The sequence below is a fragment of the Taudactylus pleione genome, unplaced genomic scaffold (assembly GCF_031769625.1).
Source record: "Taudactylus pleione unplaced genomic scaffold, aTauple2 ptg000524l, whole genome shotgun sequence".
Taxonomy (NCBI): domain Eukaryota; kingdom Metazoa; phylum Chordata; class Amphibia; order Anura; family Myobatrachidae; genus Taudactylus; species Taudactylus pleione.
The window spans coordinates 5,234,605-5,247,700 of NW_028284926.1; the positions used below are offsets into that span (position 1 = coordinate 5,234,605).

Here is a 13,096-nt window from a genome sequence, read left to right on the forward strand (position 1 = left end):
CGCCCCCCCCCCCCCTCACTTCCTCCCTCCCTCCCTCTGCAGCAGCCCAGCACACAGCGTGTGCTGGGCTGCAGCAGGAGATTGCTTGCGGCTGCTAAGTAGCAGCCACAGCAATCTCCTATGCCTGAATGGGGAAGCGATCACACTGATCGCGCCCCCCACTGGCTTTGCGCCGGGCTGAGGGGCTCACAGCGCCCCCTTCCCGGCGTGCAGCGCCGCTTCGCTCCGCTGCAAAAATCTTTTTTCTTCCTTCAAGGGGGCATGGCCACGCCTCGTGAAATTAGGCCACGCCCCCCCTTTACCAGGGCCCGGCGTGGCTCTCTACGCCCCTGCACGTGAGGACTCTCCTGAGGGACAGCGGCAATTTGTAGACAAAGCAGCGGTCGGCTGCTGCCACCGGAGCACCAGAGACTTCCACCCAGCACCTGTGACAGCCTGCAGCAAAGGGGTGAAAAGCTGAAGGTGGTCCCATCGCCATCAGAGGCTGGATCGGAGGCAGGCCTACCTTGATATAAACTTCAAGCAGAGAATAGCCTGTATCCCATATAAAGAGACCACTGGGTAGTGCCAGTTATCTCCCTGAAGGAGCTGAACCAGCTTCCGGAGAGGTCGGTAACACAATCCCCAGTTAAATCCTGCATTATAGACTGCATTACAGCCACAGCAAGGAGGCCATAGACATTACAGAGTAAGGTGAGGAGTGCAGGTGTCAGTTATAGTGACCATCACCTGATTATCATTTGCAGCACCATACTCGTCCAGCAGTATAGCTAGTACCCAAGATACTCATCCAGCAGTATAGCTAGTACCCAAGATACTGGACAGCAGTATAGCTAGTACCCAAGATACTCATCCAGCAGTATAGCTAGTACCCAAGATACTCATCCAGCAGTATAGCTAGTACCCAAGATACTGGACAGCAGTATAGCTAGTACCCAAGATACTGGACAGCAGTATAGCTAGTACCCAAGATACTGGACAGCAGCCATAGCTAGTACCCAAGATACTCATCCAGCAGTATAGCTAGTACCCAAGATACTCATCCAGCAGTATAGCTAGTACCCAAGATACTCATCCAGCAGTATAGCTAGTACCCAAGATACTCATCCAGCAGTATAGCTAGTACCCAAGATACTGGACAGCAGTATAGCTAGTACCCAAGATACTTATCCAGCAGTATAGCTAGTACCCAAGATACTCATCCAGCAGTATAGCTAGTACCCAAGATACTCATCCAGCAGTATAGCTAGTACCCAAGATACTCATCCAGCAGTATAGCTAGTACCCAAGATACTCATCCAGCAGTATAGCTAGTACCCAAGATACTCATCCAGCAGTATAGCTAGTACCCAAGATACTGGACAGCAGTATAGCTAGTACCCAAGATACTGAACAGCAGTATAGCTAGTACCCAAGATACTCATCCAGCAGTATAGCTAGTACCCAAGATACTCATCCAGCAGTATAGCTAGTACCCAAGATACTCATCCAGCAGTATAACTAGTACCCAAGATACTCATCCAGCAGTATAGCTAGTACCCAAGATACTGGACAGCAGTATAGCTAGTACCCAAGATACTCATCCAGCAGTATAGCTAGTACCCAAGATACTGGACAGCAGTATAGCTAGTACCCAAGATACTCATCCAGCAGTATAGCTAGTACCCAAGATACTCATCCAGCAGTATAGCTAGTACCCAAGATACTGGACAGCAGTATAGCTAGTACCCAAGATACTCATCCAGCAGTATAGCTAGTACCCAAGATACTCATCCAGCAGTATAGCTAGTACCCAAGATACTCATCCAGCAGTATAGCTAGTACCCAAGATACTCATCCAGCAGTATAGCTAGTACCCAAGATACTGGACAGCAGTATAGCTAGTACCCAAGATACTCATCCAGCAGTATAGCTAGTACCCAAGATACTCATCCAGCAGTATAGCTAGTACCCAAGATAATGGACAGCAGTATAGCTAGTACCCAAGATACTCATCCAGCAGTATAGCTAGTACCCAAGATACTGGACAGCAGTATAGCTAGTACCCAAGATACTCATCCAGCAGTATAGCTAGTACCCAAGATACTCATCCAGCAGTATAGCTAGTACCCAAGATACTCATCCAGCAGTATAGCTAGTACCCAAGATACTCATCCAGCAGTATAGCTAGTACCCAAGATACTGGACAGCAGTAAAGCTAGTACCCAAGATACTCATCCAGCAGTATAGCTAGTACCCAAGATACTCATCCAGCAGTATAGCTAGTACCCAAGATACTCATCCAGCAGTATAGCTAGTACCCAAGATACTGGACAGCAGTATAGCTAGTACCCAAGATACTCATCCAGCAGTATAGCTAGTACCCAAGATACTCATCCAGCAGTATAGCTAGTACCCAAGATACTCATCCAGCAGTATAGCTAGTACCCAAGATACTGGACAGCAGTATAGCTAGTACCCAAGATACTCATCCAGCAGTATAGCTAGTACCCAAGATACTCATCCAGCAGTATAGCTAGTACCCAAGATACTCATCCAGCAGTATAGCTAGTACCCAAGATACTGGACAGCAGTATAGCTAGTACCCAAGATACTGGACAGCAGTATAGCTAGTACCCAAGATACTCATCCAGCAGTATAGCTAGTACCCAAGATACTCATCCAGCAGTATAGCTAGTACCCAAGATACTCATCCAGCAGTATAGCTAGTACCCAAGATACTCATCCAGCAGTATAGCTAGTACCCAAGATACTCATCCAGCAGTATAACTAGTACCCAAGATACTCATCCAGCAGTATAGCTAGTACCCAAGATACTGGACAGCAGTATAGCTAGTACCCAAGATACTCATCCAGCAGTATAGCTAGTACCCAAGATACTGGACAGCAGTATAGCTAGTACCCAAGATACTCATCCAGCAGTATAGCTAGTACCCAAGATACTCATCCAGCAGTATAGCTAGTACCCAAGATACTGGACAGCAGTATAGCTAGTACCCAAGATACTCATCCAGCAGTATAGCTAGTACCCAAGATACTCATCCAGCAGTATAGCTAGTACCCAAGATACTCATCCAGCAGTATAGCTAGTACCCAAGATACTCATCCAGCAGTATAGCTAGTACCCAAGATACTGGACAGCAGTATAGCTAGTACCCAAGATACTGGACAGCAGTATAGCTAGTACCCAAGATACTGGACAGCAGTATAGCTAGTACCCAAGATACTGGACAGCAGTATAGCTAGTACCCAAGATACTCATCCAGCAGTATAGCTAGTACCCAAGATAATGGACAGCAGTATAGCTAGTACCCAAGATACTCATCCAGCAGTATAGCTAGTACCCAAGATACTGGACAGCAGTATAGCTAGTACCCAAGATACTCATCCAGCAGTATAGCTAGTACCCAAGATACTCATCCAGCAGTATAGCTAGTACCCAAGATACTCATCCAGCAGTATAGCTAGTACCCAAGATACTCATCCAGCAGTATAGCTAGTACCCAAGATACTGGACAGCAGTAAAGCTAGTACCCAAGATACTCATCCAGCAGTATAGCTAGTACCCAAGATACTCATCCAGCAGTATAGCTAGTACCCAAGATACTCATCCAGCAGTATAGCTAGTACCCAAGATACTCATCCAGCAGTATAGCTAGTACCCAAGATACTCATCCAGCAGTATAGCTAGTACCCAAGATACTCATCCAGCAGTATAGCTAGTACCCAAGATACTGGACAGCAGTATAGCTAGTACCCAAGATACTCATCCAGCAGTATAGCTAGTACCCAAGATACTCATCCAGCAGTATAGCTAGTACCCAAGATACTGGACAGCAGTATAGCTAGTACCCAAGATACTCATCCAGCAGTATAGCTAGTACCCAAGATACTCATCCAGCAGTATAGCTAGTACCCAAGATACTCATCCAGCAGTATAGCTAGTACCCAAGATACTCATCCAGCAGTATAGCTAGTACCCAAGATACTCATCCAGCAGTATAACTAGTACCCAAGATACTCATCCAGCAGTATAGCTAGTACCCAAGATACTGGACAGCAGTATAGCTAGTACCCAAGATACTCATCCAGCAGTATAGCTAGTACCCAAGATTCTGGACAGCAGTATAGCTAGTACCCAAGATACTCATCCAGCAGTATAGCTAGTACCCAAGATACTCATCCAGCAGTATAGCTAGTACCCAAGATACTGGACAGCAGTATAGCTAGTACCCAAGATACTCATCCAGCAGTATAGCTAGTACCCAAGATACTCATCCAGCAGTATAGCTAGTACCCAAGATACTCATCCAGCAGTATAGCTAGTACCCAAGATACTGGACAGCAGTATAGCTAGTACCCAAGATACTGGACAGCAGTATAGCTAGTACCCAAGATACTGGACAGCAGTATAGCTAGTACCCAAGATACTGGACAGCAGTATAGCTAGTACCCAAGATACTCATCCAGCAGTATAGCTAGTACCCAAGATACTCATCCAGCAGTATAGCTAGTACCCAAGATACTGGACAGCAGTATAGCTAGTACCCAAGATAATGGACAGCAGTATAGCTAGTACCCAAGATACTCATCCAGCAGTATAGCTAGTACCCAAGATACTCATCCAGCAGTATAGCTAGTACCCAAGATACTGGATAGCAGTATAGCTAGTACCCAAGATACTCATCCAGCAGTATAGCTAGTACCCAAGATACTCATCCAGCGGTATAGCTAGTACCCAAGATACTCATCCAGCAGTATAGCTAGTACCCAAGATACTGGACAGCAGTATAGCTAGTACCCAAGATACTCATCCAGCAGTATAGCTAGTACCCAAGATACTCATCCAGCAGTATAGCTAGTACCCAAGATACTGGACAGCAGTATAGCTAGTACCCAAGATACTCATCCAGCAGTATAGCTAGTACCCAAGATACTCATCCAGCAGTATAGCTAGTACCCAAGATACTCATCCAGCAGTATAGCTAGTACCCAAGATACTGGACAGCAGTATAGCTAGTACCCAAGATACTCATCCAGCAGTATAGCTAGTACCCAAGATACTGGACAGCAGTATAGCTAGTACCCAAGATACTCATCCAGCAGTATAGCTAGTACCCAAGATACTCATCCAGCAGTATAGCTAGTACCCAAGATACTCATCCAGCAGTATAGCTAGTACCCAAGATACTCATCCAGCAGTATAGCTAGTACCCAAGATACTCGTCCAGCAGTATAGCTAGTACCCAAGATACTGGACAGCAGTATAGCTAGTACCCAAGATACTCATCCAGCAGTATAGCTAGTACCCAAGATACTCATCCAGCAGTATAGCTAGTACCCAAGATACTCATCCAGCAGTATAGCTAGTACCCAAGATACTGGACAGCAGCCATCACAGCTTGCAATCAGTACATAACAGCCTTAACCTGTCAGGAGGCATCAACTAGACAACATTACATTAGTGAAAGTCTGCAGAGATAACAGCATAAAGTAAAATGACAATTCCTCTTGAGCACTTCAAATGGCTGTAAAATTACATTATAGGCTGCAAAACGTGTTCAACCCGGGCAACGTACTACAACAGAGCTCTCCAACAGTATTTAAGTAATAACTTTAGCAAAAGTGAGAGGAACATCCCAAAATCAACTTATAAGTGCACCACCTATAAAGAACAAACTGAACGTATTGTTGGTATTAGGCTGCATGCATGCAATTATAAAAGTGAACAAAAAGTACTTTAAACAACATGTGTGTTATTCAAAAAGTGTTACATTTATTTTCTTTAATTGTTTGGTCACTGATATACAGTAAGTGCGACTGTGCCAAGTTGTTTAGTGTGTAATACATGACAATGTGACTGTAGTTCACTGGGACTAGTTAGTTATTCAGAAATAGTGATATCATTTGTTCCGTAAAGAGAGTTATAAGAAGAATTGCATGTTGGTAGGGAATATTCATCTTTTCACAGGTGTTGGAAGTGGATGGGATATACAGAAAGTCTCCCACCAATTTCCAGTGTAATAAAAAGTCCATTTTCAATTCAGTGTGATTTTCTAGTAGATGTAAAGAAATTATATTGTAATTTGTCGTATGCTGATTGTTACACATTGTTGTTATCTTTTTAATAAATTGTAAGCCTTATTTGAGACCAAACTGGTGACAATCTGTCCCTATAATCCCTCCTTACCTCTCTGCAGCCAGAAAAAGAACCAAATAACTCATTCAAATCTTTTAAGATTAGGTGACACCACACCACGCCATATACCCGAACAGTTGGGGTGTCACATATACTCATAACGGAATAATAGAAAAATAAATAAATAAACAGGAACAAATCCATAATCAACTCTGATTTGCGGTCCGTCCTTAGGGAAAACTGATATTCGCCAATGGCTTTACCCTGGAAGGGAGTTTCAACAGAAGTGGTGACTCTGGCCTACAGACGCAGGGGGTCCTCAGCACGGCCACTGGCTTCCAAGACCAGGTCCTGAAAAGGAAACAGTGAGTAGTCGTTAATCTGAAACGCCAACTTTAATGGCAGGAACAACAGTTGTTACAGTATATCACTTAGTTGGGTTAAGCATAGAGATATATCCCCTATAGATTGCAATGGAACAGCGACACCTAGTGGTAAAATTATCATTAGAATGAAATGGCGCCATCTAGTGCTAAAATATTAATTTGAATTACTAGTATCATTGAAATCCTGTAATATTTTGATTTCCAGCAGTTTTTAAACAAACTTACTTTATATGGGATATTTATTGTACAAATAATAAGTTAAATATCATAAAAATAATTAATTTAAAAGATCGTGGAGCGCTGCAGAGTGTGCTGGCACCATATACTGTATATACAATTATATAAACTGTATATATTTTTATGTATCCCAAGAAACTGTCCAAGTGAAGTGGTCATTTAACCCTTACTGCCCCAGGCCAGTATCGACAATCCAACCGAGCATCGCTACGCTGCCTCTGCGAGATATTTTTTTTTTAATTGATAAGTAGCAGCGACTAGAGATTTTCTTTATCATTACTATAAGGAGTAATAAAAAAAGAACTGCAGTTGCCACTTCTTCAGAAATAGGCCCCTAAGAATGGCACACAGATTGTGAGTTACAGAAGGCGGGATATTGTCCATTATTAATCCTGTGTGCACTAAACTACTGTATACATAGAATACCTCAGTCGTCAGCACCATGTCCCAGGTTTTCATGTTCCCACCTGTTCCGTAGCAGAGATGTAATCTTGTGTTCTTGTCCCGCAGCCAGTTCGGAGTTGGCTCGTTCCCGGTTGAGGAGCGCTGGCAGGGGATATTCCAGCAGTTCCAGAAATTCCTCCAATCTGGGTGTAAACTTGAAGTTGAAGAAATTTTCCTCGGCTTTAATGTCAAGTCTAGCAAGAAAGTCCGGAAATCGCAGCAATACCTGTACTGTCAGAGGTGGGTCATTATATGACTGTACTGTCAGAGGTGGGTCGTTATATGACTGTACTGTCAGAGGTGGGCCGTTATATGCCTGTACTGTCAGAGGTGGGCCGTTATATGCCTGTACTGTCAGAGGTGGGCCGTTATATAACCGTACTGTCAGAGGTGGGACGTTATATGCCTGTACTGTCAGAGGTGTGACGTTATATGTCTGTACTGTCAGAGGTGGGCCGTTATATGACTGTACTGTCAGAGGTGGGCCGTTATATAACCATACTGTCAGAGGTGGGCCATTATATGACTGTACTGTCAGAGGTGGGCCGTTATATAACCGTACTGTCAGAGGTGGGCCGTTATATAACCGTACTGTCAGAGGTGGGCCGTTATATGACTGTACTGTCAGAGGTGGGCCGTTATATAACCGCACTGTCAGAGGTGGGCCGTTATATATCCATACTGTCAGAGGCGGGCCGTTATATGACTGTACTGTCAGAGGTGGGCCGTTATATAACCGCACTGTCAGAGGTGGGCCATTATATAACCGTACTGTCAGAGGTGGGCCATTATATAACTACTGTCAGAGGTGGGCCGTTATATGACTGTACATATAACTGTACTGTCAGAGGTGGGCCGTTATATAACCGCACTGTCAGAGGTGGGCCATTATATAACCGTACTGTCAGAGGTGGGCCATTATATAACTACTGTCAGAGATGGGCCGTTATATGACTGTACATATAACTGTACTGTCAGAGGTGGGCCATTATATAACCGTACTGTCAAGAGATGGGCCATTATATGACTGAACTATCAGAGGTGGGCCGTTATATGACTGTACTGTCAGAGGTGGGCCATTATATGACTACTGTCAGAGGTGGGCCATTATATAACCGTACTGTCAGAGATGGGCCATTATATGACTACTGTCAGAGGTGGGCCATTATATAACCGTACTGTCAGAGATGGGCCATTATATGACTACTGTCAGAGGTGGGCCGTTATATAACCGTACTGTCAGAGATGGGCCATTATATGACTACTGTCAGAGGTGGGCCATTATATAACCGTACTGTCAGAGGTGGGCCATTATATAACTACTGTCAGAGATGGGCCGTTATATGACTGTACATATAACTGTACTGTCAGAGGTGGGCCATTATATAACCGTACTGTCAAGAGATGGGCCATTATATGACTGAACTATCAGAGGTGGGCCGTTATATGACTGTACTGTCAGAGGTGGGCCATTATATGACTACTGTCAGAGGTGGGCCATTATATAACCGTACTGTCAGAGATGGGCCATTATATGACTACTGTCAGAGGTGGGCCATTATATAACCGTACTGTCAGAGATGGGCCATTATATGACTACTGTCAGAGGTGGGCCGTTATATAACCGTACTGTCAGAGATGGGCCATTATATGACTACTGTCAGAGGTGGGCCATTATATAACCGTACTGTCAGAGATGGGCCATTATATGACTGTACTGTCAGAGGTGGGCCGTTATATGACTGTACTGTCAGAGGTGGGCCGTTATATGACTGTACTGTCAGAGGTGGGCCGTTATATGACTATACTGTCAGAGGTGGGCTGTTATATGACTGTACTGTCAGAGGTGGGCCATTATATGACTGTGCTGTCAGAGGTGGGCCGTTATATGACTGTACTGTCAGAGGTGGGCTGTTATATAACCGTACTGTCAGAGGTGGGCCGTTATATAACCGTACTGTCAGAGGTGGGCCATTATATAACTGTACTTTCATAGGTGGGCCGTTATTTGACCTAGGGCACTATGAGTGTGTAACTACAGTGTGATAAAACTTAAATTACCCTACTTAGTACATTAAAGCACTTGGCGTTAGATGTTGCTTAGTACATAAATGCACTTGAGGCTAGAGGCTGCTTGGTACATTAATGTACTTGGGGTTAGAGGCTGCTTGGTACATTAATACACTCAGGGTTAGAGGCTGCTTGGTACATTATGCACTCAGGGTTAGAGGCTGCTTAGTACATTAATGCACTTGGGGATAGAGGCTGGTACGCTCACCCCTACTTAGTACATTAATGCACGGGGTTAGAGCCTGCTTGCTACATTAATGCACTCGGGGTTAGAGGCTGCTTGGTACATTTATGCACTTTGGTTTAGAGGCTGCTTGGTACATTAATACACTTGGGGTTAGAGCCTGCTTGCTACATTAATGCACTCGGGGTTAGAGGCTGCTTAGTACATTAATGAACTTGCGGTTAGAGGCTGCTTGGTACATTAATGCACTTGGGGTCAGAGGCTGCTTGGTACATTAATGCACTTGCGGTTAGAGGCTGCTTGGTACATTAATGCACTTGCGGTTAGAGGCTGCTTGGTACATTAATGCACTTGCGGTCAGAGGCTGCTTGGTACATTAATGCAGTTGGGGTTAGAGGCTGCTTGGTACATTAATGCACTTGGGATTAGAGGCTGCTTGGTACATTACTGCACTTGGGATTAGAGGCTGCTTGGTACATTAATGTACTTGGGGTTAGAGGCTGCTTGGTACATAAATGCACTTGGGATTAGAGGCTGCTTGGTACATTAATGCACTTGGGATTAGAGGCTGCTTGGTACATTAATGTACTTGGGGTTAGAGGCTGCTTGGTACATTAATGCACTTGGGGATAGAGGCCTAATCTAGCACAAGGAATATATCCACCCCTGAGCACTGCCACAACCAGAGGCTATAACCAACACACAATCTCTGTTCCATTTTCTAGGGACAGTGAGGAAGTATCACGCAAGATTGAGGATATTATGAAAGAAGTGAGTCTCCAGCAAGAACCTGAGGCCTTAAAGAGTTATTTGGAAAAGGTAAGAGCACATTATTTCTTTTCTCTCTATTCATCGTGGTAACCTAAAAAATTGTCCTTGTATAATTGTGACTGTCACAATGAAACGTATATACTAGAGCAATGGTCAGGGAAGTTATGGTATAGCAACATTCCTCGCTTTACTGTGCACCCTATGAGTGATTTTGTGGTTATGATGTTCCGTTGTTGCAAACGCGACTACGCAGTTGCGACCGCACGTCACGTACATTGCTTGGAATTGTATCGGTCCCGGACAATTCAAGGTGCAAGAAGCAAAAAGGAAAGTTTGGGGTCCAGAAAACCGCAATAGTGAGTCAGGAGGCGAAGAATTAATTGCACATGGGGCCTGATTCAGAGCCGCTCGTAAGTGACCAATGTTCGCACATCTGTGCATGCGTACGGATTTTAATACGCATGCGTGAACCAGTCAGTGCGGCCGAAAATCGTTTGTTCGCTATATAGCGAATGCCTGCTATTTTGAGTGACAGAAGGAGGCGTATGTGGGTGGTCAGGGGAAGGTGCTTGAAAACGGGGAGTGGAGATCAGAACGCAGGCGTGCTTAAAGGTCAAAACGGGCGTTTTAAGGGTGTGCATAATTAATAAAGCAGCGTCATTGACCACGTCACTTGGTTGTTTTATAGTCAGAATTGCTCGCAAAATAGCGGTTGAAAAAACCAGCCACAAGAATAGCGAGCAGTTCATACGCTGTTCGATGTACTCCGTGGTCCGCGGGTGGTCAAATCGGGAGGTTGGGGACCGGACCCCAGAGTCTGAATGGATGCTGCACGCATGCGCATCGCATCCATTCAGTGATGGTAGAGGGCTGGGGGAAGCCCAGCTAGTGAGATTCCCCCAGCCTGACATTATTTGGTGGCGTGCCATGCGGGCCTATGGTAATTAGGTCACGCCCCCATTTTCGGTCGCGCACGATGTTGGGGAGCACTATAGTGAGACGGCACAGGGTGCTCTGACCCCTGGAGCCGGCCCTGGTGTGTGTGTCGTATTACCCAGAACTGCCAAGAGGTTTTGTTGGGAGTGGCATACCATAAAGTGGGCGTGGCTCCATGAGATCGCTGGGTTGTGGGCGTGGCTTATTGTGACCAGGTCTTTATATTTGTTACATTGTTGGGAGATGTGGTGTAACCAGCAAAGCTTATTTCCTTTCAGGCCTTCAATTCCTCTCACCATCCATTGAAGAAACACATGAAGATGCTGTCCGTCGCCTTCCAGGCCACATATTCTGGTCTGGGGGCCAATCTGCATCTCCTGAGCATGGCGCAGGAGGAGATCAAGTACTATGCCATAAAACTGTGGGAGTTTTTCAGGTCAGTCATCATTCCCAGGACAGATCACAAGGGCAAAATTTGCAAACGTGCCATAACTTGTATAGCACAGACTGTACTGTAGCCTGCAACAGAAGAAACTTGGCAAAAGTGCAGATTTGTCGGTGATTTTGCCGCTAGATGTAAAGCATTTTGGTTTTGGCTTTATAAAAAAATGCTGGGTGCCGTTCCAGGTACCCTGCTAGCCAGAAGCAAGGTTCGTGGGGCAGCAACGGTGGTGCCCACCCAGCCCTGTGCTTTGTGCAGCAGGACCCCTCGCACACACTCTAGTCACAGCCCTGGATAAACATACAGGATGAAAACAGTAATAACATAAGGCTGTTGACAGCGACACAGAGGAGGGGACAGCGACACAGAGGAGGGGACAGCGACACAGAGGAGGGGACAGCGACACAGAGGAGGGGACAGCGACACAGAGGGGGGGACAGCGACACAGAGGGGGGGACAGCGACACAGAGGGGGGAACAGCGACACAGAGGGGGGAACAGCGACACAGAGGGGGGGACAGCGACACAGAGGAGGGGACTGCGACACAGAGGAGGGGACAGCGACACAGAGGGGGGGACAGCGACACAGAGGGGGGGACAGCGACACAGAGGAGGGGACAGCGGCACAGAGGAGGGGACAGCGACACAGAGGGGGGGACAGCGACACAGAGGGGGGGACAGCGACACAGAGGGGACAGCGACACAGAGGAGGGGACAGCGAACAGCCACGCAGACAGAGATTGGAACAAACATAGGGGAGGGGCTAAGGAATGGATGAGGAGAGGAGTCAGTGGTGGATAGGGTGGGAGAGAGGACCCTGCTTACATTGACATCTGCAAGAAGAAGTAGAATGAAAAGGGGAATCCAGGAGAGAAAAGGAAAACACTGAGCAGTGCATCCTTTGTAAATGGAAATGTGCTGTCTCTCTAATGTAACAAACGGTGTGCTGCCCAGCCTACCAAGATGCCAGCCCAAATATTTTGTTTTGGGACTAGACCATCAAGCCATGGCACCCCTGCAAGAGCCTTGTTTGGGAACCAATATAATAATGAAATACAACTTTACTCAAATCGCGCCGAATAGACCAGTTTGGAGCTCCCCTGACTTTTTTTCGCCTTGCGTCCCACAAGAGACTTTTTCAAAAAATGTGCTTCTTATTCACATAAATAACACAGGTCTGCGATGAAAAAGCTTTTTTAACGAATTTATGTGATACTTATAGATTTTTGGGCTTCTGAACACGAAAATGACTCCCGATTTTGCATATCGCATCATGTTTTCTGCAAAACGTGTATTTATGAATAAGTAAATTTTTTTGTGCATGGTACTTGGCCAGCAACAAGGTTACACTAAATTCCTGTGTTTTCTAAATGGAATAGCAGAGCTAAAAATTTACATTGGCAAAAAAACAATTGGCCAGCTCAAAAAAGTTTAGAAATTCAAAAAAATAATGTAATCAAATCCAGTTTAATAAATCCAAATAAAGTT

General features: G+C 45.4%; 1 protein-coding gene across 1 annotated transcript in view; it reads left to right on the forward strand.

Moving 5' to 3' along the window:
- ALS2CL (ALS2 C-terminal like) overlaps positions 1-13,096 on the forward strand; it is an 84,249-nt gene that overhangs the window by 51,355 nt on the left and 19,798 nt on the right. The window contains exons 17-20 of the mRNA XM_088450796.1: positions 6,374-6,504; positions 7,273-7,446; positions 10,186-10,279; positions 11,446-11,603. Of these exons, the coding sequence (XP_088306922.1) occupies positions 6,374-6,504; positions 7,273-7,446; positions 10,186-10,279; positions 11,446-11,603 (557 nt within the window). The remainder of the gene's footprint in view (positions 1-6,373; positions 6,505-7,272; positions 7,447-10,185; positions 10,280-11,445; positions 11,604-13,096) is intronic.